The sequence below is a fragment of the Eucalyptus grandis genome, chromosome 11 (assembly GCF_016545825.1).
Source record: "Eucalyptus grandis isolate ANBG69807.140 chromosome 11, ASM1654582v1, whole genome shotgun sequence".
NCBI lineage: Eukaryota > Viridiplantae > Streptophyta > Magnoliopsida > Myrtales > Myrtaceae > Eucalyptus > Eucalyptus grandis.
In genome coordinates, this window is record NC_052622.1 from 4,927,276 (window position 1) to 4,953,384 (window position 26,109).

Genomic DNA, 26,109 nt, shown 5'->3' on the forward strand with positions numbered 1-26,109 from the left:
TTTTCCAATCTAATTGCATATGAATTCTCATTGCATTTCAGTCTGTGATGGTTATGTTTCTGCATATTATCACATTGCCATTCTAATCTATATAAGTGTTGAAAAAACATAATAAATCATTGTAGATAAGAACAGATTGTTGGACTTATCTAACAAGCAATGGACTTATCGTTGTCCTCAAAAGAATAGATTAGCGGACTTATATAACATGGTTTCAAGTTATTGTGTCAAAATTGATGTACTATACCGTGGCATGGGGACAAGTTGTTATGAGGCAAGCTAGTTTTGTTTTGATCTTGTTCCTCAAAACAACGCATCAATTTTCCCATGATCGTGACTCGTGTGGTGAAGAAGGAGTCGGGGAAGAATAAGGGGAGATAACAAACAAAGAAGAGGGGAGGAGAAACAACACAAGTGTTAGAAATTTTGTATGTCACTCATTTAAGGGTGGTAATTTTTTTTTTCAATCACTTAAGTATTATAATTTTAAAAAAATATTTATTTGAGTGCCATAACTTTTAATAGATCATTAATGACCATTTTTTTTTTAAAAATAGTTCACCAAAGTGCTAAAAATCCGAAGCACTTGTGGTTAACGTTTTATGACACTTAAGCAATCAAAAAATTTATAATTCTCAAGTGAACGTCGTATGAAATTTATGATACTTGTGCTGCCTTTTCTAGTTGACTTGTTTGTTGAAGGGTGTGGACCCAACAATTATGTGGAGGAAGAAAGATTAAATGGGACTTTGTCTTGGGTGGTTGGGGGGTGTCAATCAAGGTTAGCCGCCACGCCATGCCCAAGACTGACTTTGGGTTGGGCCAACCTCTTTGATTTATTGACCTGATTGCAATTATTCCGTTGGCTGACTTGAGCTTTTCTATAGGACAAGGTGACTCCAAGTCTTCAATCAAACAAGGTTCATCCAAACTCTTTTCATTCTTCTCATAGGGTGCCTCTCCACATACACCAAGCAATTCTTTTCCAATTCCTTTGCCCAAAGAAAACAGAGACATGAATAATGCTCTCAGCTCCATGAATATCTATCAAGTCTCGCTATTTATTCTTCTTCTACTGCAAGTGATGACTAGCAATGCTAGGCCAAGCAATCGACGGTGCACTTCATCTTGTGGTGATATTCGCAATATAAACTATCCGTTTCGACTGAAGAGTGATCCAAAGGGATGTGGCATTTCAAATTACGAGCTGACTTGTGAAGATAATCGCACTTTTCTATACATCCATGATGGCCGATACTATGTGCAGTCTATCGATTATTCCGTTAGTGAAATTAGATTGGTCGATGACGGGCTACAAAAGGATAACAGCTCATCTCTCCCCCGTCATTCATTTGTGTGGGAGATCATAAACTCCGGTCAGATCTCGTCCCGCACGATTAAAGGCGGGTCATACTACTTCATCGATGGTGCTGCATTGGTCATGGTGAATTGCTCCAAGCCGGTTAGTTCTCTGTTTTACATTGATACCAGTTCGCGTATTAAGGGGTCATCCTCATCCAACACGACATCGAATTGGAACTTGTATGTTTTGGTGAGTCCAAAAGCTTTGGATGTTAGGGATTTTTGCATTATTAGCGGTTGGACGTGGGTATCACATGACTTTGAGCCTTACAAGCAGATTAATGTGAGCTCCTACAACTATGAGCTAATTCATAACATCATGGCCGATGGATTCACTCTCTCCTTTAGTCGTATACCGAAGAAAACTTCCTATTGCTACTTTGATTTCTATGGCTACTTTCACCTCCGTAACTACTTTCATTCCGATAGATTTCATCTTTACAGCTTATACGGAGGTCAGGTTTGCAGATCCAAGCTTTACTTCCACGGTAAGCACCAATTGCCGGAGAATTTTACCATAACTTTGCATGATTCTGCACATTTTCGCTTGCTACTTTCTTTCAAAACGGAAAATGAAAGGAATATTTATTATCCAAGAAAATTATGACAAAACATACAAGATAGTGTACATCAACTTTGTGTATTTTAAAGGTTTTGGGAAGTTGGTATTACTTATTAATATCAAATTAAAGAAGTTGCAGGGTTTGTGGAAAGAGAGAAGGAAAAAGAAGAAGTGATAATAGAAAGCCACCCCAAAACAGACCCACATCGGCTGCACATGTACATGCATCTAGATTATAATTCCTTTCACAAAAGGTGGTCGGAACTCCAATTATATTATAAAATAAAATAAAATAAAAGAGATTATTGTGCCAGCAATTCAATGACTAGTTTATTGCTGTCCTAGAGTTTACGTTTTTTTCTTAATTAGTCACTTAACTAATAATACGAGAGACACTCGTTAACATTCCATAATAAATTGTATTCATGCATCCATAGGAGGAACAAAATTATTAATTAAATCATTTTTTCTTTATATTTGTTGACCACTAACAAAGCGAAAGGAGTTTCTTCTATCGTCTATCATTTATGTGAAACGAAACTTATTAGTTTCATCGATTTGCAAATGCACACATCCCACTTCTTCTATTCTCCTGGACAAAGTAGGTTACTACTACTATTCTGTTTCCTCATGAGTTTTATGTTCCAAACTTCTTTCCTTCAATTCCTTTTCACACAATTCATTCCTTCCACAGATGTCCATGATGATATTGCAATATGGACAACTGCAGATTTTATAGTACTACTAGGTAAGCCGCAATGATTTATTCTTACAATAATTGAAAAATATATATGTTAATCTATCAAAATTTTCTTTAGTGTTTTTTTGTGCAGGGAAATTCGTAATCGGGATGCCATTTGTCGCGATATTTCTAATCTACACGTACAAAAGGAGACATTTAGCAATGGACAAGAACGTTGAAGAATTTTTGCAAGCTCATAATAACTTTTTGCCCATAAGGTACTCTTACTTGAATATTAAGAAGATCTCTGGAAACTTCAAATACAAACTAGGTGAAGGGGGGTATGGTTCTGTGTACAAAGGAATGCTCAGAAGCGGCAATGAAGTGGCCATCAAGATTTTGAAGAAGTCTAAGTCCCATGGCGAAGATTTTATTAGTGAAGTGGTTACAATTGGAAGAATTCACCATGTTAATGTAGTGCAACTCATCGGTTTTTGCTTTGAAGGCTCAAAACAAGCTCTTGTGTATGATCTCATGATAAATGGATCTTTGGATAAACACATTTTTCCTGAGGAAGGTAATAAGTTTCTTGATTACATGAAATTGTATGAGATCGCTCTTGGGGTGGCGAGAGGGATTGAATATTTACATCGGGGGTGTGATATGCAAATACTACACTTTGATATCAAGCCCCATAATATTCTTTTAGACAAGAATTTCACTCCGAAAATTTCTGATTTTGGACTTGCGAGACTCTATCCTTTGGATCATAGCATAGTTTCATTGACTGTTGCAAGAGGAACACTAGGATATATGGCGCCTGAGTTGTTCTACAAAAACATTGGTGGGGTGTCTTATAAAGTGGATGTTTACAGCTTCGGGATGTTGCTCATGGAAATGGCAAGCAGAAGGAAGAATATAAAGGCAAAGCAGAACACTCAAGCCAAATTTATTTTCCCTTATGGGTGTACGACCAAGTCACTAAAGGTACCAATGTTGAAATGGAAGAATTTGTAGAAGAGGAAAGGAAGGTCATAAAAAGATGATAATAGTAGCACTTTGGTGCATACAATTAAATCCTGACCATCGGCCACCAATGAGTAAAGTCCTAGAAATGCTCGAAGGAGATATTAGTGAATTTCAAATGCCTCCAAAACCGCTTATTTACCCACCCGATGTGCCAATTAATAATGACAAAACCGAGATGGAACTAGAAACATTCTCAATGTCATCGAGCTCTCCAGTAATTTCAGCTGGTTTCCTTTTTAGAGATAGTAATGATGTTTAGAGAAACCATGCATAGTTTGATTGTAAAAGTTTTGTGTATTTGTCCACATTCTAGTATTATGTTGGGAGGGACTTGAGCTAGTTTAGCTCGACACTAATTACTTTTGATATGGTCTTCTTGTGGTCCTTAGCTTAATGTTGCATTACTGTATTTCGTATAGTTTTACTCTCTTTCATCCTCCTTAATAATAAAAAGAATTGGTTAGATAGCAAGAATCGAATAGAGGAGGAAGGTGATGGACATTGTGACTTTTAATTCCTCATTTGTGTGGTTTTGGATATTCCCAACAATAACTCGTGATCTTGCTCCTTAAGGTGCTACTACCTGCATATGACTTCTTGATATAATAAACAACTGATTTTGACTTATAAATTCATTCCTTATAAAAATAACTTATTCTAAGCCAATAACAATTTCTTCAATGCTTTTTTGGATAGCGAAATTTGTAATCAGGTGCTATCTATCACGATATTTATAATCTGCAAGTATACAAGAAGGCACCTAGCAATGGATAAGAATATTGAAGAATTTTTGCAAGCTCACAACAACTTTCTTACTCTAATATTAAGAAGATCACCAAAAACTTGAAACACAAACTAGGTGAAGGGGTATGGTTTTGTGTACAAAGGAGTACTTAGAAGCAACAATGAAGTGGCCATCGAGATTTTAAAGTAGTCCATGGCCAATAGCTAAGATTTTATTGGTGAAGTGGCTACTATTGGAAGGATTCACCGTGATAATGTAGTGCAACTCATCGGTTTTTACTTTGAAGGCTCGAAACAAGCTCTTGTGTATGATCTTATAACACATGGATCTTTGGATAAGCACTTTTTTGCTCAAGAAGGTGATAAGTTTCTTGATTACATAAAAATATATGAGATCGTTGTTGGGATGGTGAGGGGGATTGAATACTTACATTGGGGGTGTGACATGCAACTACCACACTTTGATATCAAGTCTCATAACATTCTTTTAGACAAGAATTTCACTCCAGAAATTTCTGACTTTGGACTCGCGAAACTTTATCCCACGGATCATAGCATAGTTTCATTAACTATTGCAAGAGGAACCTTGGGATACATGGCGTCTAAGTTCTACAAAAACATAGGTGGTGTATCTTATAAAGTGGATGTCTATAGCTTTGGGATGTTGCTCATGGAAATGGCAAGTAGAATGAAGAATATAAATGTAAATGCAAGACACTCGAGCCAAATTTATTTTCCATTATGGGTGTATGACCAAGTCAGTGAAGGTACAAGTGTTGAAATGGAAGAAGTTGTAGAAGAGGAAAGGAAGGTGATAAAAAAATGATAATAGTTGCACTTTTGTACGTACAATTAAACCTTGACCATCGCCTTCTAATGAACAAAGTCCTAGAAATGCTGGAAGGAGATATTGGTAAACTATATATGCTTCCAAAAGTGCTTATTTACCCCCTCGATGTGTTAGTTAACAAGGACAAATCCGAGATGGAACTAGAAACACTCTCAACTTCATCAAATGCTTCAGTAGTTTCATCTAATTTTCCTTTTAGTGATAGCAATGTTGTTTAGAGAACCATGCACTATTTGATTGGACAAGCTTTGTATATTTACCCACAATCTAATACTATGTTGGGAGGGACGTGAGCTAGTTTATCTCGACCCTAATTACTTTGAGATTGTCTTCTTGTGGCTCTTATATTAATGTTGTGTTATCATACTTCATATAGTTTTACTCTCTTGCACCTTTAAAAGGACAAATAATTGGTCCAAAAGCAAGTACAAAAATAGAGGAGGAAGGTGACCGCTATTGTGAATTGTCCTACCTTGTTACGTGATTTTGGATAATGCTAATGAAAAAACTAATGATAACCTGTGATCTCGCTCCTATGTGCACCACTGCCACCATATGATTTCTCGATATAAAAAAACAATTGATTTTGACTTATGAATTCATCATCAAAGAAAACATATATTTATACGTTTTACTGAAGTGGACACCATCTATCTTTGTTAGAAACAATTTTTATCAAAATGGAAACAAAAATTCAGATGAAACAATTCGATGAAGTTTATATATGAAATAACTCATAATCCGCTTTAAAGTTGACATGATATCGAAATATTACAATTTTCTCTTATATCATCCACTATAGTGACTTCAATTAACGGGTTTTTAGAATTTCAAGGCACTTTAATGAAAATTCATCAACTTGACTTATATACCGGATATCGGCCATGGAGGGAAGGGGGAGAAGGAGTGGCAACCCCCTACCTGCCAAAAAAATTAAGAACATTTTAAATTGCGGACTTAAATTGGGGGAAATTTTTCAAAATGCCTAGAATGAAGTTTGTTTTAGATTAGAGCCCGGAATAGCCGACATAATTTTAGATGAGTGAACCGTTGTCCGGCCAAATTTCCAATCGGCGGATAATTTCGTCCAAAATTTTCTGATTTTACCTCTATATTTATGCTGAACAACTGTATGAACTAGAGGATCGTTGACTTGAAGAACAATTGCTGAACAATTTTCGTCCCAAATTTTCCCGTTACCTCAGCTCTGTCCGCCCACAACAAATCTCTCCTTACACCTTTCAAGTTCTTCCTCCCGAGATCCTTCCCCAGCTGGAGGAGAAGGAGCGTCGATTACATCCAAGGAGTTTAAAGAGGCTAGGATTCTTCGATTCTACCTCTGGTTTTTCTGGTTTGTTCGGGTTCGACAGCGTAGGTGCGGAGGGAGGGCGATGGTGCGTTACCGTGAATGAGTTGAGTTTCCGGAGTTTGTTCTGTTGGGAAAATATGGCTTCGAATTGGGTAGAGCAATGAAGTTAGATCTTTAGAGTGATTAAGTCGGACTTTGAGGCATGATATCACTTTCTTTAAGGATTTATTTGTCCCACGATGTTGCTAATAATTACCGGCAAATATCCTTAATAATACAACAAAGTCTCAAAAAATGAGAATATTATATAGTAATTCTAGTATTTCTTCAGAGTCTCTCTAGGAAACAATTGAAAGGATGGCTGTAGTTTTAAGAAAGAATGCTCGAAAAGACAAAAATGATCACTCTCGTTCTTCCGAATACTGATATGTATATATATAAAACACTCTTAAAACACAGGCAACTCTTCGTGAAAAATTGAAAAAAATGAACAAACGTATCCTTTCAAAAATTGTCCAATTGAACAAAGGCGTTTATTTAGAAGAAGTTGAAAAGCGAACAAATGCAACCCTCCGGTAAAGTTGCAAATTGAACGAGTATCTTTTCCAAAAATTGTCTTGAAAAGACATAAACAAAAATTTGGAATAATAATTTTTTTAAATTAAATTTCGATTTTTTTTAAAAATAATTTCCGAAATTTTTCAAAAAAGAAGAAGCAACCTTTGAATTGATTAAAATTAATAACATAACCATAAAAAAAATAACAAATGAATTAGTGCTAATTAAACCGTGGGCGCCCAGGCATGCTAAGTGCGCTAAATAATCGCACACCCGCACACAGGTATGGTGGGGTCTAGCCCACACCCAATCATTCCTTTAGAACACAAAAGAAACCCCGCACTTATTAATTGGCCCAATTTCTCTCATTTCTCTTATGTGGGACAAGGAAACATGCACTTGATTTGTTTTTACAAACAAACTTCCAACATGTTCTGGTCATGAATCATGATGAAGGTGATGCTATGTGGACGTTTCTATTTGGGGAGTAGGCAAGGGTGATGGTGCTCTTGGTGGTTGACTTCATGGACTGCGAACTAATGTTGGAGTAGGCATGGGTTCCTCGCTTTCTAGGGCCTTAGAGTCTGCAGTTGTACTTGATGGCCAGAATATTGCTTCTGGTGGATGACGTGCTGCTTTAATGACCAAGCAAGGAGAGATCTTTTCCCAGGGGAGATGGGGCGAGAGACTTGGGCATGGCTGGACTGTTATGTTTTGCATCCAAAGCTAATAGATGCTCTCAGCAACACATATATGCAGCGAGTATCATACATGCGCGGTAAGTCTTTCTGGAGATTTATACACTTGGGGGTGATGGAGCTTATAGTTTTGGTCTTCTTGGGCATGGGAATGAAGTGAGCCACTGGGTACCAAAAGAGCGAATGGACCCTTGGAAGGTATATGCCTCATCCCTCTCCTGTTGACTTTGGCACACTGTAGTTGTCACTTCTGCTGGTTAGTTACTTGCTTTCGGTGGTGGCACCTTTGGTGTTCTGGGCCATGGAGATCGAAAAAGTGCATCCATACCCAAGGAAGTGGAGCCCTTTAAAGGGCTTCGCACTGTTCGAGCTGCTTTGGGTGTTTGGCATACAACTACAGTAGTGGAAATCATGGTTGGTAATCCTAGTTTCGGTAACTACTCATTCGAAAACTGCAGTAGTGAGTAATGGACGTGATCAGTGGGCGGTTTAATTTTTTGTAAACTCATTTTTTTCCTAATAAAAATATTCAAGTGTTTAACGATAAGTTGATGATGGTTGCTTGGCCAAATACTTGCTGTTTTAATGATGAGTTGGTGATGATGGTTATTAACAGTTACTTGGCCAAACGCTTGCTGTGATCAATAGATGTTTCATATACTAATTCTTGCTGTTAGAATTGTTGGAAAGCCATTAGTTATACTGTTGTTAGAATTTTCAATCATCGTTTGGCTCTTCTTCTCTTCATCACGTGTTCAGTTAACAAAATATGCCTGAGTTTTGATTTCTCCTCTCCGGAGTTCTTTCTGAGCTTGTATTAAGGGGAATAATCGATAGTACCATTGAGAAAGAGCGAGTTCTACACATCCATTAGTATAAAAGCTATAATGGAGCACTCTAGGTAAAAAAGAAAAGAGTTCAAAACAACTGAACAAGAGATAAGGATCCTCTAGTTCATCTTCATTACAAGTTTACAAGGGAGCTTCTGGTATATTCAGATTCCATTTCAAGAATGAAATTTCAATTGATAGGCACAAGCCTGTTCCCTTCTCTTCAATCCTTTCCGCTTCTATTTTCCTGAGGCTTACTATGAGCCGAACTGAAGCGACAACTACGCAGAGTTAAAAACCAGGCAAGCTTTTGGATAAAGACTTGCTCATCTCTATTAAAGGCATTGTCTTTCTTGAAAATGAGACGTGCCCTGCATTTCTTCAGCTAAATTCGGGGAATGAAGAGTATGTTCTGCTTTGCCACCTGAATTTTGTGCCCTTCTTTCAGCATGGAAATCAACGGGTGAAAATCCTAGAACCGGCATAATTGAACCTGATCATCCAATTTCGGAACTCCCTTCAAGGGCAAAGCAGTGCTGGAGATAGGCATGTTCATTTTAGGTACCTTTGCCTGGATTATCCACAACTGTGGAAGTATAATCTCTCAAATATTTTGGGAAAGTCAGTGGCGATGAAGATGACTTCACCTATGCAAACAGGGTTTTCATGGACCGCATAGCTCACTTCCTCTTCATTTAGCGAATCTGAAATTTCACTCCCTCGCTTACTGAGAATGAGAACGCATAGTTCCTCAAAGAAACCTGCAAAATATCAAATTGTCATGACTACTATATAAACGTGCATTACAAGTGACTGCTATACCCGCATGGCATGATTCACCACTTTTTCGTGCAATGAGGTTTTGTGCATAAAATTTTCCTTTTCCAGAGTTCTCGGACTTGTAGATGCATTCTTTTTTTCTCTTTTTAAGAGAGAGATAGAGAACCTTAGAAATTATCTTCTGAATTACTGAAGAACACACGTGGCATCCAGTCAGGTATAGCCTTCTCAAGGATTTCGAGCACTGAAGTCCTGGAACATCCCCCGCTTTCTCGCAATTCACCATGTTCATCTTCTCCAAGTTCTCCAATTCAGACAGATCAAAGACCGTCTCTGTTGCCATGCAGTCTGCAATATTAACCTCTACCAGACTCGATGGAAGAGGCAGAAGAGACTCGAGCTCCTTAAATTTAACCCTCACAACAACGATGTTTTCCAATTTTCCTATCGATTCTGGAAGCTCTGCGATATCATAATGGACCATGGTAGTGAGACGCACCTCGAAATTCTAAGTCACCCAACAAATTTAGGAAGTTCAGTCAGGAGACGCACTTCATAGTACTCAACAATTCAAGTTTCCTCAATGACCGCACCGAATCAGGTAGGTCCTCTGTTCTAGTATCATTAAGTGTGAGTTCTTTGAGAGAAGCCATCATTCCCACAAGGGATCCACAATCAGCAAAGAAAGAAGGCGCACGAAATTCTAACAAATCAGAAAACTTGCGCCGGTTTTTGGACATGTATGAAAACTACCTCGCCAATAAATTGCCCTACTTTTACACCTACACCGTCGACCCTCCATTTCCAATCGAGTGAATCGAGCAAACCCGAAGAATCAGAAGTAGAGTCGAAGAATCGTAGCCTCTTTAAGCTCCTTAGATGTAATCAAACGCTCCTTCATCCAGCTCAGGAGGATGGAGCTTCCGAGGAAGAACTTGAAAGGGGTGAGAAGAGATTCGTTATAGGCGGGACAGACCTGAGGGCGGGAAAATTTTGGACGAAATTTGTTTAGCAACAGTTCTTCTAGATGACGATCTAGAGTAAAGTCAATTTAAAATAAAATATATATATGTATGTATATATAATTGCCCCTTTTTTAGTCTTTGGAAACTGTTGCCATGCCAACATTTAACAAGACAATGAGTTCAAATCATTATTTGAGATTAAATTGGTTACTTCATGACTTTATTTAAAATAAGGTTCAATCAATATCTTTTTTAAAAGAAAATATTTATACTTTAGATCTATATTTGAAGTTTTCCCACAAAAATAAAAATTACAAATATCTACTATAGAGAATTTAATCTCATATTTAGTTTCATGCTAAAACTTTTTCTTTAGAAAAAAGCATATCAAAATCCATGTCAATTTGCTTAAGGTAAATTCCAATATAATGCATTCAATGGGAAAGATGTCAATTGCAAAGATGTAAACAAAGAAATAATCTCCTCTTCACATTAAATGTATAGATAGTTGTATTGAGTTATCTCTTTCTTCGTATTATTATTCATGTAATAAATTTTGACTTTTAGTTAATACTATATATATATTGGCTATCGTAAGTGGCATGATCGGTACTAACATGGAAAATTTTAATAATATTAATTTTTTCTTTTCTTTTCTTTGTCTTCTTTTCTTCCTCTAGCCAGTTGTCGAGCCTTGGCAATTGACCAAAGGCAAGGATTGGCGAGATCAACCTTTCCACCTCTGGCGAAGCTCGCCTTTGATGGCCACTAGTGAAGGTGAGCTTTGCTCACTCTGGCGTGGCTCCACCTTGTTGTTTCGGGTGAGGTTAACCTCGCGATTTGGCTAGGTGTGGTCGACCTTGCTAGTTGGCCTTGCTAGTTGACCTCGTCAGTCCTCGCCTTTAGCTAGTTGTTGAGGCCCGACAACCAACTAAAGGAAGAAGTGAAGGAAAAAAAAAAAGAAAGAGAAAGAAAAGAAAAGAAAATTAAAAAAAATGGAAAACAAACATAGTGGTGCTTCGATACTATATTGTCGAAATACCAAGTGTCTTTAGATTAGACATACTTAAATCTCGTCTAGTCAACAAACACAGTTGTGCCTCCACTCACTAAAAGTCTAGCGTGCATCAATCCTTCAATCAGTTTTACCATTGGAGAACACTATTTATTGTTGGAGTACCAAGTGTCCTTACTAAATGACTTTTGTGCGTCTACATTGCCATTCGTCATCCAAAGCTGCAATCTATCAACCACGACTTGACAACTCACTAAAGGGAGCGCCTATATAAGATGAGACGCTCCCTCACTATTTAATCTTACTCTTCTTGTGCAATTGAGATCCTCAATTCCCTCTCGTGGGAACTAATTCGAGTACTAGTGGGTTGATCCAGCCTTAACCTGAATTCCGTGATGCAGATTGACTCACGCAGCAGAGTTTTGGCTGATTCGGTGATTCTTAAGTTGTGCATCAAAGTTTTGATGCCATTTTGTGGAAAGACAATCTTGAGATGATACTTATGTTCTTGGAACTTGCTAAGGATTTTCTGAAACGGTTCTTGTAACAATTCCCCTTTTCTATTGCTGCCTAAGGAGAGCCGGAAACTGAGGGGGATAGAATTTGCATTAGAATCAGCTCGATGGAAATCGTCTTTTTCGGATGGGTTCTCTTCGTAAATTGTTGGAATTGCGCCCTTACTACAATCGACCGGGGAGAGCATGGGACGGGGGCAATAGTGCTACATTGATCTGAACCAAGAATTTATAAAATATCAACTTATACATGAAAAAACAAGCACGATTTCTTCACATTTTTTAATCCTTCGAAAATACTTTTCGTAAAATAGTGTTAACCATTAAATTTCATGAACCACCCGAGCACCCCGAGGTTTGCTGCACACAAAAAGGATAATTCTCTTCTATCTAATATTTTATTTTTTACATATCTATGACATTCTGTGCTGGCTCAACTCCAGCACGTAATAGAGAAGTATTCTAAATTCCAAACTATTAGCCATCCGTAACACCCAATTTGAAAAGAAAAGAATGAAGGGCAATACAGATGATGTATCTTAAAAAGAAAAGAAAAACAGAAAAAGAAGACAACAAAAAGCACATCTTCGCCGTCATTGCAATCATCTGGTCTGCGGCTTTGTCAGAAAAAAAAACTCAGAAGAGTTCTTGAAAACGAGCCTGCCGGCTGAATTCCTCAACGGCGCTTGTTGCCTTCTTAGAAGCGTTGACGCGAGCTGCCGTTTCAGCGTGTAGCTCCTTCGCCGTCTTCTGCTAAAGCGCTTGCAACTGTCAGCAAGGCGTTGAGCCGACGGACCTCCTATTTGGAGTGGGCCACGTGCCCAAAAGCTTCCCTGCAGAGTGCTCCTGTCAAGGCTTTTATGGCGCACCAGGACCCAGAGACACGTTACGCTAGCCAAGCCCAACGCTTGGGCAATTAGCTGGGTCCCATTGCGCTTGCTAAGCCCAGTGAGGGGCCTTGGCTGGGCTGCAGCGGCACGGCACCTGCCATGAAAGCGTCTTCCCTAAGCTTTATGAGTTCAAGGTATGCCCTTTTACAGGAGGGATTCTGGCGCCGGCTTCCTTAAGTGAAGAGACAAAGTCATTTTGTTCTATCCCTTAGCTTGAAGTTTGAAGGAAATGGTCGACACCCAGTTGAATGAAATGACCGAGTATTCCCCGCTTCAATGTTAAAGCAACAAGAAAAGTGGCTCATATCTTTATGCATCTGTATGACTTGATTACAAAGGAATCCACCTTGAATCAATGGCAAAGTTTCTTCGGTTGCTCTCGTATTTTTCTGTTCTTTGACCTGAAATCTCAGAAAATAATCCTGTCAATGTCCATAAGGCATGAAGACCTTATTGCCCGTTGTGCAAATCAAGATGATTTCCTACTTATTGAACAGGAATGGCCAGAATCAGTGAATTAACTGGTCAAGAAAATCATTTCACCAATAGAAAACACAACACATAATAACTGAGATTCAGCTCTCTTTGGTTCGTTCTTTGATTGAATTACATCATTTCCACAAATGTTATGATTAGGATAACCACAAAGGACATATCCATTGTAAAAAAATACTGAAGATTGATTATCATCAAGGGATCTGCATAAGGCATGTATGCATAACAGGTGCCATTGGCAACTTCATTCTTTCTCTTAATGACTTGACACAGGTTAGGCTTTGGAAAGGCGTGTTGCAAGACACCTTAAGATGGAGTAGCACATAATGCTTTGATGGTGGAAAATAACCACCGCAAGCTAATAAATGCTCTGCGAGATTGCAGTGATCATTGAGTTATGAAAACTCATTGTAGTAAGGTCTGGACATTGATATTCTTAGTGCGTGGCCTCATTATATAACATTTCTTGAGTATAACCCTATGTTTAGTGACCCAGCCTTGCATCTCTACATTCTGTAAATATATGTCATAGGAGAAGAAGTAAGAACAGAATTCTGATGCATGCTAACATGGTTTCATGATGCTATGCCAAAACTAATGTACTATGTGGTAACATGGAGAAAAACTGTTGTTTTGATATTAAGTTGCAAAAATGAAAAGTGGCACACCCAGTCCATGCAAGAAATAGCAGTTGATAACATACGACCTGTGACTAGTTCAATTTGGTATCATCCTGGGTGTTCTGCCTGGAAGCATCTGTTTCTTATCAGCTGTCCTAAAAAGGACTGGCCTTTGACTGCTCTGACCATATGGTACTCTTCATCTTAGCAAGGACGTCAATTCTGATATAGAAGAAGAAAATAGAAATGTTGCCACTGAGGATTGTGTAGATTGTAATGCAACAATCATTCTTTTAGGGAAGCTACTGACATAAGTGGAGCATCTCTGATAGACACCGACTTCTAAAGTATATCAGTTCTTCACTAGAACATGATGCAAGAAAATATTTCTGTCATTAGAGATGAATCTTTCTGAACATTCCATCAAAAATCTTATCCCAGTTGCTCTATAAATCTATTACTATAAAAGCGCCTTGGAAAGATTAATTTCAGTCCTCGATATGAGACTCTTCAATTTAGGGGCTAAAGATCTCTTATATCCTTAGTCATTTACATCATATCCACCAAGTTTTAAGCATGGTTGTGAGATCTCTTTGAGTTGTCTTAACAATATGAAACTGATCATTATCATGGAAGAGGATCCAGGAGCAAGAAGAGATTCATGGAAAAATGTCCCCAATTAAAAGGTGTGTAAGGGACAATTTGGGCATAAATTGCGGATCCTGCTTACTGAAGAACTGCATATTGACACAGCGATGAACTTAATTTGAGGTCATGTGGCACAGATCGCTCCCCATCATCTTGAACTTTCTCCATCACAATGATGTAAATACAGGTACAAATTCTATGCAAGATCTCTTTGTTTTTCCTTATATTGAACAAGCTACAATGCTAGATATGAAGTATCTCTGCTTATTCTTTAATTTTGCAACAATTTTCTGCTCTGTGGACAAACCTGTTCTCCCTGGATTTTCCTGGTCATATAATGTCTAGAGCTTTGGGATTCTTTTTTTGTTCTTTGTGTTTTCTTACATAGTTCTGCAGTTGTTTGAGTAAAGGCAAGGTTAATTGATGTTAATTCAACATGTTCAACGGTTAGCACAGTAACAGACGAAGAACTTTCACAAGGACTGATAAGTTATGGGAATATTAGGGAGTGCTTGTACTTTTTAAGCTCATTTCTCTGCCTGACTGTTACTCATATCGATTAAAATTTTTAGTTTGTCAGTGAGCTGTGAGGAATACATTCTTTCACAAAGGCCACTTTAGAATTTATCTGAAGATGATGGAACAATATGCTCAGCAAAATGATGAATAAAGGTTACAAACTAACCTTCTCAGTGGTTTGTGTATGATATCATGTGCAGCATAAACCTTAATTGAAAGACAGCTGAAACATGTCTCCAAATTATCTGCTGTAACAATGCTATGTCACTGGATACAAATCATAAAATCTTAAGTTTATACTCGATATTGAGTTTCATTTCCTTTTAGAGATAGAGATCTTTCAAATAAATTGGGACATTGCCTGTTCAAAATGCCATCAGAATTAGCAAGGAATAGAGTGTTGCTATTTATTGATGATATCTATACACAATACCTATGTTTTAATACAATTCTAATCATTAAGAGATTTTTTCTTTTTTAAGTGTTCACTTAAGAGGGCGTGACTGGTGATGATAACTCCTAGTGACGCGGATTTAAACTTCAATTTCATCTTGTCAGTCATGCATTGGCTTTGGAAAAGAACAGTTACCATTCTAAGGCAATAGGATATGAGATCCTTGGACATGGCAAAAATTCATCGGCTACAAAACAATTCGTGTACAGGTGATGTCCTCTCTTCTCAGTGTCGTGCTCTTGGTCGAATCAAAGGATGTCTGCAATTGTTTGCGTCATCATGCGCTTTCGCGGAATTGCGTGTTCTTTGCTACTTGCAAGTTCTTGAAGGTGAAAAATAGAAAGGAGCAATAATTTCGTTGCTTGTTGAATAAATCCACTGATTTGTTCTTCATGGGTATAAACAAATGTCGAGAATGGAAAAAATTTCTCCTTCTTGTCTGCAATGATTGCTTATATTTCTGCGACGCTCAAATAGATTAAAATCATAATGCAATAATCTATAGAAATGTAATTATCACAGACTGAAATACCATGAGAATTCATGTACAACTAGAGTAGAATATAGGCTAGCATAAGGACTCATTGAATGCGCAGGTATCTTTTTTGGTTTTGCACTGTCTGTTGACTAAAGATCTGAGAGGCTAACCATAGCAAATTATGAGCTGCCCCACAGGGCTAAAGATGAAGAGCACATCAACGTGTTTTTCATATCCTCATCACTACTCACCACAAAGTCATCTCCTCAAAATTCAATCAAACTATATTGTATTTATTCCCCTGTTGCAATCAAACATAGGAGACCTTTTATTTGGTCTCAAAGCAAAATCTAATGGACTAAAGAGAGAGAAAAAAAAAGTTGAAAAAAAGAAGAAGAGAAGATGAGGGATCATTAATAAAGTAAATGGGGTCAACCAGCTTTTGTTGATCAAGGGCCCGGTAAACGCAAAAAGTCTCAAGAGCAACAAAAAAAAAAAAACGGGGAGACTTCCCTAATTTTAAATGTCTCTGCTTCCCAGTCTATAATATCCTTTTCAAGATCCTGAACCTGAAGATTTGTTGGATCCAGTATGGCTTTGTCAAGCCAAAATTGCTCGATTGTAAGAATTGAAATGGTTGACTTGGGATTGACTTGTGTCACCCCTCTAACCGCATTGGTTATCTAATGGCTGAGCTTTAGCACATTGTCTACCGTGTCCCAGGCACGATGCTTCTAGTGATAAACACACTTATCAAATTTGCGACGGATTTACCGCTTGAGCCACCATGCCTCAAAGTATCAAAGATATGCTTAAGACTTAAAAGGGTAAGATAGCCTCTAACTATCGTTTTGCTGAATAGTCAATGTATTAGTATACCCTAATATAGTAAATGTTTTTGAAAAGTTTATAAGAATGGATTGATAATGATTTACTAATTATCTTACATAAATGAGGAAATAGCCTATTTGATTAAGGTAATATTTTGGTTACATTCTAATAGGAACATATATATAAAGTCCTTTTTTCTGTTCAATTCACATAATGCATTTTGTATATAAAGTATAGTCCTTATTTTCAGAATGCGTGGAAGGTCGGGAACAGGAAGGCGCAGGTGAGGAGCAGCATTGGGAGGAAGAAGAGGAAATTAGGGGGTGGAATTGAGGAGGATTGTGGGTGGGGAGAAGAAACTCAAGGTTTCGGGTTCTGAGGTTAGTGAATTGGGTGAGGTAATGTGTTGGGATTTTAGCCTCTGTGTTCACCAATGTTCATACTTTCTTACGTTGCTTTTGCAAATGGTCATCATGTGCTGAGTCTCGACAAAGTAGGATTAGTAAGCATCTTTTTCTCGCCACTCTCTCTTTGTTTATGTGGTTTCATAACATTTGCTTTTATTGATATCTTAAAAATATTTATCTTGTGATACGTATTTTTTAACATTTGTAATTACCAAGTACATGCAAATGCAACATCTGGTTGACATTATGTAAAAGTTTAGGAAGTATTAGCGCCTCACTCCTATGCTTAAACAGTCAAGAGAAAATGAGTGATCAATGTAGTGACTCCCTCTAAACATTACTATAACAGTTTCCATGTCCACTATGGAGTGTTCGATTTAGAGGCATGGTTATTTTGCACCACTTGGCCTGAAAGTGTACGGTTGACAAACCTGTCACTGCAGTCTCACTAAGATGCTAGTAGTTAAAAAATTTCACTCGTTTAGAGGTTTGCCTACAGCCAGAATTGCGATTATAACCTCGTAAAAGATAAGTGTCTTTGTTATCATTATGTCAATTACTCTGATGGCAAAATACTATTTATTATAAAAATAAAATCATTATCGTAATTATGAATAAAGCTAGTCATTTATATAAACAAAAGTAGTATTCATATGGATAAGTTATTGATCATGTAAAATACATTAAATTAAATTAAGATTTCGTTTGTTTCGTGAAAAATGAATGATTGTAAAATATCTTCTTGAAAAATGATTGTTTATATCCTTGCAAAATGTATAGATATACATTATTATAAAAAATGAATATTTTTATTAAATTTTCTTTTCAAGGGATATAATTATTTTCGTCATTTTATTTAGCTCTACGCCTCTCATCATCTCCATCCATCCTTCATTCTGCTACCGGGAATCGCATTGTGCAGAGAGCTGTAATCGACTGCTCTCTCTCTCTCTCTCTCTCTCTCTCTCTCTCGCTCGAGCTGATGTTGACGAGCCCTCGGCCTCCCGCTTTCTTTCTCCACTCGCAGCGCTCCGCCACGTTCTCTTCCCCCAAGTCGTCCCCTTTGCTGGCTTCGAGTGAACCGTCCGGAATCGGATTGAGGGCGCCATCGCTTCACGTGCAATGCCGCCGCGTCATCTCGTCACCTAATGTCGAGTTCGAACCGGGTGAGTGGCTCTCGGAGACAATTCATCAAACGGTTGATATCCTTGAACGCAATTTGAAATATTTGATCGGACTCCTCGTTAAAAGTTTTGACTTTTCAGGGGCGTTGGATGTGTTATTTCAAGAACTCGGGCTCAACGAGAGAGAGACCGAATCTCTCTTGACCAGGGACCCGGATTTGAGGCTGAAGTCTATCCGTTCGTTGCGGGCTCGCGTCGCCTCTTTGAAATCGGTCGGAATCAGTGGCCTTGAGCTCTGCCATTTGGTTGCGAAATGCCCTTCTGTGTTGGCAGCAGGTGAAATCGATCCCTTTATACTCTTCGTGCGCGACCAATGAGATGGAAAGGTTGACCCGATGCAGCTTAAGCGTCTCTTTATGTCAACTGAGCCGCTATTCCTGGCTGGATTTGAGGAAAAAGTTAATTTGCTGATTGACAGTGGGATTCCTAGAGAAAAGATTGTTCATGTTCTTGACAATGTGAATTTAACGAAGGCTTTGTCTCTTAAGCCGTTTGAAGAGATTGAAAGGCTCCTTAATTTCTTGAGCCGCTATGGTGGGGTTGATTTGATTGTGAGGCATCCCCCCATTCTTAACTTCGATATGGATACCCAATTGATTCCGAGAGTGGAGTTTCTTCTAGAACTTAGCGGAGGAGATGAGGATGCAACGGGGGCAGTGTTGCGCAAACTGCCTACCTTTTTGAAATACCGTGTGGAACACTTGGAAAGCCATGTAGAGTTCTTGAAGTCATTTGCGGGATTAGATGATCAAGAAATATTCAGGATCATTCTTGTGTTTCCTAACATTGTGAGCGCGAGTAGGGAGAGGAAATTGCGTCCCAGAATTAGTTTTCTCAAAGAATGTGGACTCAACTCCAATGAGATTTTCAAGTTCTTGACCAAAGCCCCTTTGTTTTTGGGTCTATCTTTTGAGGGGAACATTGCTTATAAGCTGGGTTTTTTGGTGAAGATTGGTTACAAGTACAGAACGAAGGAATTCGCGGTTGCAATAGGCGCTGTGACTAGGACAAGTTGTGAGAATATGCAGAAGGTGATTGAGCTCTTCTTGAGTTATGGGTTTTCTTGTGAAGACGTGCTTCTCATGAGTAAGAAGCATCCTCAGATACTTCAATACAATCCTGATTCTCTGGAGGAAAAAGTGGAATATTTGGTGGGGGAGATGGGACGTGACCTTGATGAGCTATTGGATTTCCCTGCATTTCTTGGTTACAAACTCGACAGTAGAATCAAGCATAGGTATGAGGTGAAGAAGAAGATTATAGGTGAAGGGATGTCAATCAACAAGCTACTTAATGTTTCGTCTGAGAGATTTGCAAAGAAGAAGGTAGAAAAGTTGGTGCACAAAGCCTAAAAATTAGGGGTTGCTCAATTTCATCAGCAGAAGTTCATGGCAAAATTGATGGAAATTGCATAGTTACCGAGTATTCTCAAAGCTTCATCAGTTGAAGGCTTTTGGTTTTTTCAGGCGAAATTCTAGCTTGACTTCCTTAGGTGAAGATAGAAAGTCATATATTTCATCCCTAAACCTGCAAAGCCATTATTAAGTTCGAAGAAAATGGTCGATACCCAGTTGAATGAAATGACTGAGTATGCTCCATTTTAAGGTTAAAGCAAGAAGAAAAGTGGCTGATCTTTGTATTTGTGTAACTGTCATTTACGAAGTAATCCCCCTTTTGATAGCAATGTTTCTTTGGTTGCTCCCACTTTTTTCTATCCTTAGTCTTGAAATCTTTAACAACGTGATTTGACATTGAAAATAATCTTGTCAATGTGCATGAGCCATCAAGACATGGTTGCCCTTGTTATGCAATAGATTTCCAATCGGGATTGTCAAAATCAATAAGTTAACTTGATTGCAAGGCATCTTTGATGAGGACAGTCATTTGACCTGTAGAAATTGCAACAAATAATTGAGTGTTAATTCTGTTGTCTCTGTTCGTGCTTTGATTAAATTACATTCTGTAAATTATTACGACTGTTAGTTCAGGATTATCTCACAGGACTTTATGATCATCAACAAAACCGAGGATCTATTATCCTCAAGAGATCTGCAAAGTTGTGGCATTTATGCATAATAGGTGCCATTGGCAACTTCATTCTTTCTCCCATGCAACATGAGGTTACACTTTGGAATGGTGAATTCCAAGACACCTTAAGATGAATAGCCATACTGCTTCGATGGTGGAATATAACCATGGCAAGGTAAGAATTCCTATATCTGCGAGATTGTAGTAATCATTGAGTTATGCAAATTCATCATATTCAGGTCTGAACATTGGTATTCTTAGTATGTGGCCTCATTCTATGGCGTTTCTTAAGTTTTATCCTATGTTTGGTAATCCTGCATTGAATTTCCACATTCTATAAATAAATGTCAATGGAGAAGAAATATGAACAAACTATTCCCATAGATGCTGACAAGGTTTCATGGTATCACGTCAAAACTAATACATTATTTCCTGATATGAACAAAAACTAATTTTGAAAAGTTTGAATTGTCTGTGAGAGTGAATTGGAGGAAAAAGGAAAAATTTTCTTCACCCACCTCCTTTTTCCTCTTTCCTCCCTCTCCCAAACAAAGCATTAAAATAGTATCAAAAGATCATGAGCCACTCATGTGTAAAAGTGTCAAATTGATCAGATAACTTACTTGAAATTTCCGGATAATAGATGGGGTGTGAATCCTTTTATGCTCATGGCACTGTGACTAGGACAAGTTGTGAGAATATGCAGAAGGTGATTGAGCTCTTCTAGAGTTATGAGTTTTCCTATGAAGACGTGTTTCTCATGAGTAAGAAGCATCCTCAGATACTTCAATACATTCCTGATTCTCTGGAGGAGTAAGTGCAGTACTTGGTAGGGTGGATTGGACACGGCCTTGACGAGCAATTAGATTTCCCTGCATTCCTTGATCACAAACTCGACAGTGGAATTAAGCACAGGTACCAGGGGAAGAAGAAGATTATAGGTGAGGTGAAGGAATGTCACTCAACAAGCTGCTACGTGTTTCGTCTGAGAGATTTGCAGAGAAGCTTGAAGAGCTGGCGCACAAAGCCTAAAAAGTAAAAGGTTGCTAAGTTTCATCCGCAGAAGTTTTTTTTTTTTTTTTTTTTTTTGTAAGATTCATCCGCAGAAGTTCATGGCCAAAGTGATGGAAATTGTACTGAATTTTCTCAAAGCTTTACAATTTCAAGGTTTTGCTGTTTTATTTTCCCAGGGTAAAATTCTGGCTGGGACTTCCTTAGGTGAAGATAGAAAGTCATTATTTCATCCCTAAACTTGCAAAGCCATCATGGTTGATACCCAGTTGTTAGAAATGACTGAGTATTCTCAATTTGAATGTTAAGCAACAAGAAAAGTGGCTCATCTTTGTATTTGTGTAATTGTCGATTCTAATGGAATCCACCTTTTAATTGATGGCAATATTTCTTTGGTTGTTCTCACATTTTTCTGTTCTTAGTCCTGAAATCTTGAAAAATGTGACTCGAAATGGAAGAGAATCTTGTCAATGTGCATGAGGCGTCAAGACATGGTTGCCTTTGTTATGCAATTCAGGATAGACTTCCTACTTATTGAACAGGGATGGCCAGAATCAGTGAGTTAACTTGATTGAAAGAAATCTATGATCAAGAGAGTCATTTTACCAATAGAAATTACAATATGTAAGTGTTAATACAGTTCTCTCTGATCTGTTATTTGATTAAATTACATTATTTCCATAAACGTTACAACTGTGATTTCAGGATTACCTCTGGACATATCATCATCAACAACACTGAGAATCAATTATCCTCAAGATATCTTCAAAGGCGTGGCATTTATACATAATAGATACCATTGGCAAGTCCATTCTTTCTCCTATGCGACTTCAACACAGGTTAGTCTTTGGATTAACGAATTGAAAGACGCCTTAAGTTGAAGTAGCCATACTGCTTGGTGGTGGAATATAACCATGCAAGGTAAGAAATCCGGTATCAGTGAGATTGCAACGATAACTGAGTTATGCAAACTCATCATATGCAGTTCTGCACATTGATATTCTTAGTGCGTGACCTCAGTCTACTGCATTTGTTAAGAATTATCCTATATTTGGTAATCCTGAATTGGATGTCCTGGGAGAAGAAATAAGAAAAAAAATATATTCTGATACATGCTGACATGGTCTCGTGGTGTTGCGTCAAAACTGATATACTATGTATTGACATGAAGAAAAATTAATTTTGAAAAGTTTGAATGTTCTCCCAGAGTGAATTGGAGGAAAAAAGAAAAATTTCTTCACCCACCTCCTTTTCCTCTTTCCTGCCTCTCCCAAACGAAGCATTAAAATAGTATCAAAAGATCATGCCCCGCTAAAGTGTAGAAGTGCCAAATTAACCAGATAACTTTCTTGAAATTTCCAGATAACATATGGGGTGTGAATCCTTTTATGCCCATTCAGTGAGTCCTTATGCTAACCTATTTTCTACTTTAACTGTATACAAATTCTCATTTTATTTTACTCTGTCCTAGTTATATTTTTGCAGATGATTGTATTGCAAGTGTCGAAAAAACATAAGAAATCACTGCAGACAAAAACAGATCATTGAACTTATATAACAAGCAATGGAGTTATTGTTGCACTCGAAAGAACACACGAGTGGACCTATGTAACACGGTTTCGTGGTATTGTATCAAAATTGATGTGCTATGTCATGACATGGAGAAGAAGTTGTTTTGAGGTAGGCTAGTTTTTGTTTTTGATCTTGTTCCTCGAAACTATATGTCAATTTTCTTATCATTGTGACTCGAGCGGTGAAGGAGGGAGTCGGAGAAGAAGGGAGAAGGAAACAAATGAAGAAGAAAATAAGAAAAAGATGGTAGTGAGAGAGAGATTTGTTTGTTGATGGGATGTGGACCCAACAATTTTGTGGAGAAGAAAAATCAATCAAATGTTGTCTCTCGAAACTATATGTCAATTTTCCTATGATTGTGACTTGGGCGGTGAAGGGGGAAGTTGGAGAAGAAGGGAGAAGGAAACAAACGAAGAAGAAAATAAGAAAAAAGATGGGAGTGATGGAGTCTAGAGAGAGAGAGAGAGAGAGAGAGAGATTTGTTTGTTGATGGGATGTGGACCCAATAATTACTTGGAGAAAGACAAATCAATCAAATGTATTAAATGATGTTCTGAAATTTTTATGTAGGTGATTACGAGGGGTTTTAATCAGGGTTGGTCGTCTCGCCGTGCCCATTACTCCACTAATAATGTTAATTTTAGCTTTATTTCTTGACCTGATCCGTTGACTAACTTAGTCTTTCCTATAGGACAAGGCGACTCCAAAGTCTCCAATCGAACAAGGTTCATCCAATCTTTTTTCAATCTTTTCATATGGTGCCATCTCCACATACCCCAAGTAGTTCTTTAACAATTTCACTTTGCCCAAAGACAAACAAAGACCTGATTAATGCTTTCAGCTTTGCCGATGTCTTTGCAGTGTTGTCGCTCCTCCTTGTTCTGTTGCATGCGATGACTAGCAATGCGGCTCCGAGTAATTCGTAGTACGTCGCTTCATTTTGTGGTGAGATTCCCAATATAAGGTTCTCATTTTAATTGGAGATTGAATCGAAGAGGTGTAGTGAGCAGGAGAATGAGCTGGCTTGTGAAGATAATTGCACAATTTTATACTTATGTGATGACCGATACTACGTGCAGTCTATCAATTATTCCATCCACCAAGTTAGATTAGTCGACTACTTGTCTTTGCCTTGTCATTCATGGGCGGTGTATAACTTCAAGCACTGTATTGACCAAACAACCTTGTGATGGTCTATTGGTCATTGTGAACTGCTTGAAGCCAATTAGCTCTCCATTCTACATCACCACCGGTCCATGTATTGAGTGGGTGTAATCTTCCAACACATTATCGAATTGGAACTTGTATTTTTTCGAACTTATTAATGACTTATGTACACACTATATAGCATCACTTTAATAAAATAGAGGTCTTATAATTATGCCAAACTGTTGAACACGCTATAAGATTCTCTTCAAAGATGGTGGGGGAACATGCTATAAGAAAATAAAGATTGTGTATTAGAAGAAAGTGATGGGGGAGAGAGATGGATTTGTTTGTTGACGGAATGTGGAGCCAACAATCATGTGAAGAGAGTTCTGGAGGAAACTTTTGAATTTTCAATGGGTGTAAAATTACCAAGGGTTGGATGTGACTCCACTAATAATGGAACTTTAGTTTGGGTCCCTCTTTTTAATTTCTTGACTTGCATGCTTTTGTTATGTTGACTGGCTTGGGCATCTCTATCGGTCAAAGCAACTCCTAAGTCTCCAATCTAATGAGGTTCGTCCAATCCTTTTTCACTCATTTAATGTTGGGCGTCCTTTTGTCCACACACACCATCCAATTCTTTACCAATTTCTTTTTTCCCAAAGACAATCAGAGACATAATTAATACTCTCAGCTCCATGAATATCTCTCTAGTAGTGCTGGTCTTTCTTGTTCTATTTGCAAGCGATGTAATGCATGAATTTGCATTATTTTTTTTCAATCTGAAGATTCAAAACTTGCAGGATGGGAATGTTTTCTTGGTTATGCACTCCCATAGGCTAAAAATTTAGGGGTCCAACCATAGCAATGAGCCACATCAACATGGTGTTCATATCCTCATCGTCACTCACCACAAAGTTATCTCCTGAAAATCCAATCCAACTTAAAAGTTTGTTTTTGTTGTTGTTGTTGTTGTTATTTCTTCTCTTGTTGCAATCAAACATAGGAGACCCCTTAAGTTTTGTTGATCATTAACAAAGTAAATGGGCGTCAGCCAGCTTTTGTTGATTAAGGGGCTCAATAAACTCAACCAGTAAAAGTTAGAACAAAGAGGGAAGCTCTCCTAATTTCAAATGTCTTTGCTTCCCAATCTGTAATATTCTTTTTCAAGTTCCTAAACCTAAAGATCCGTTGGGTCCAATATGGCTTTGTCAGGCCAGAGCTTGCTTCATTGTATGCGTTGAACTTGTATTGCCCATCAAGCCGCATCAATTATGTTCTTGGTATTCGGGTCGAATGGCCAAGTTTTGACAGGCTACCTGTCGTGAGTGCTTCTAGTGATAAATACCCAAAAATTGATCTTTTTATTGCTGGAAAATCAATATAAAGCTAACAATAATAACAGCCTTATCACATTTAAAATGGATTTATCACTTGAAGCGCCATGCCTCAAAGCATCAAAGAGATGCTCAAGACTCAAAAGGGTAATATAACCTCTAATTATCGTTTAGGCGAATATCCAATTTATCTATACAGTCTCATAAGTAAATATTAATAAGTTTATAAGAATGTATTGATTAGGATTTATTACATATCTTTCAACTATATATATCTTGCTAAAGTGTAGTTATCATTTATTAGCATTCTTCACGACTATCACGAAGGACGCACTAATGTGATTCTATCGATGTTATGCCCCTTTCTTAGCTTAAAAGTAATGGCTACATAAGACACAACAAAAATAGTGTAACTAATTAAATTTGAACGCGACAAAGGATGTTTCTCGTGGGCTTCAAAAAGCAAGTCTGTAGATTCCTCATGTTTTCTTACTTCTGCACTCTCTTGCTACATGACAACAAATCTCCTTACGTCGTAACTTCATCAACCTCACACCCCTAATCAAATCTTATTTTAATAGCCAAAC

The 26,109-nt window shown here is 37.9% G+C and overlaps 1 protein-coding gene, 1 long non-coding RNA gene and 2 pseudogenes across 2 annotated transcripts; all 4 read left to right on the top strand.

Annotated features, from left to right (window-relative positions):
* The first annotated feature begins 1,084 nt into the window (after positions 1-1,084).
* On the top strand, positions 1,085-2,769 carry LOC108953864. The gene is made up of 2 exons (XM_018864735.2): positions 1,085-1,822; positions 2,758-2,769. Exons 1-2 carry the CDS (start codon positions 1,085-1,087, stop codon positions 2,767-2,769), a joined length of 750 nt encoding a protein of 249 aa, XP_018720280.2.
* Positions 2,691-3,894, top strand: LOC120289598 (annotated as a pseudogene).
* Positions 3,895-18,106: 14,212 nt separating this feature from the next.
* Positions 18,107-20,137, top strand: LOC104424557 (annotated as a pseudogene).
* Positions 20,138-21,635: 1,498 nt separating this feature from the next.
* Positions 21,636-22,670, top strand: LOC120289329. Its single transcript, XR_005547253.1, has 2 exons — positions 21,636-22,088; positions 22,170-22,670. It is a non-coding gene; the product is annotated as an uncharacterized LOC120289329 (long non-coding RNA).
* Positions 22,671-26,109: the final 3,439 nt, after the last annotated feature.

What these genes read in the sequence shown, in the direction of transcription:
- LOC108953864 (XM_018864735.2), top strand. Translation starts at nt 1,085, where the DNA reads ATGACTAGCAATGCTAGGCCAAGCAATCGACGGTGCACTTCATCTTGT.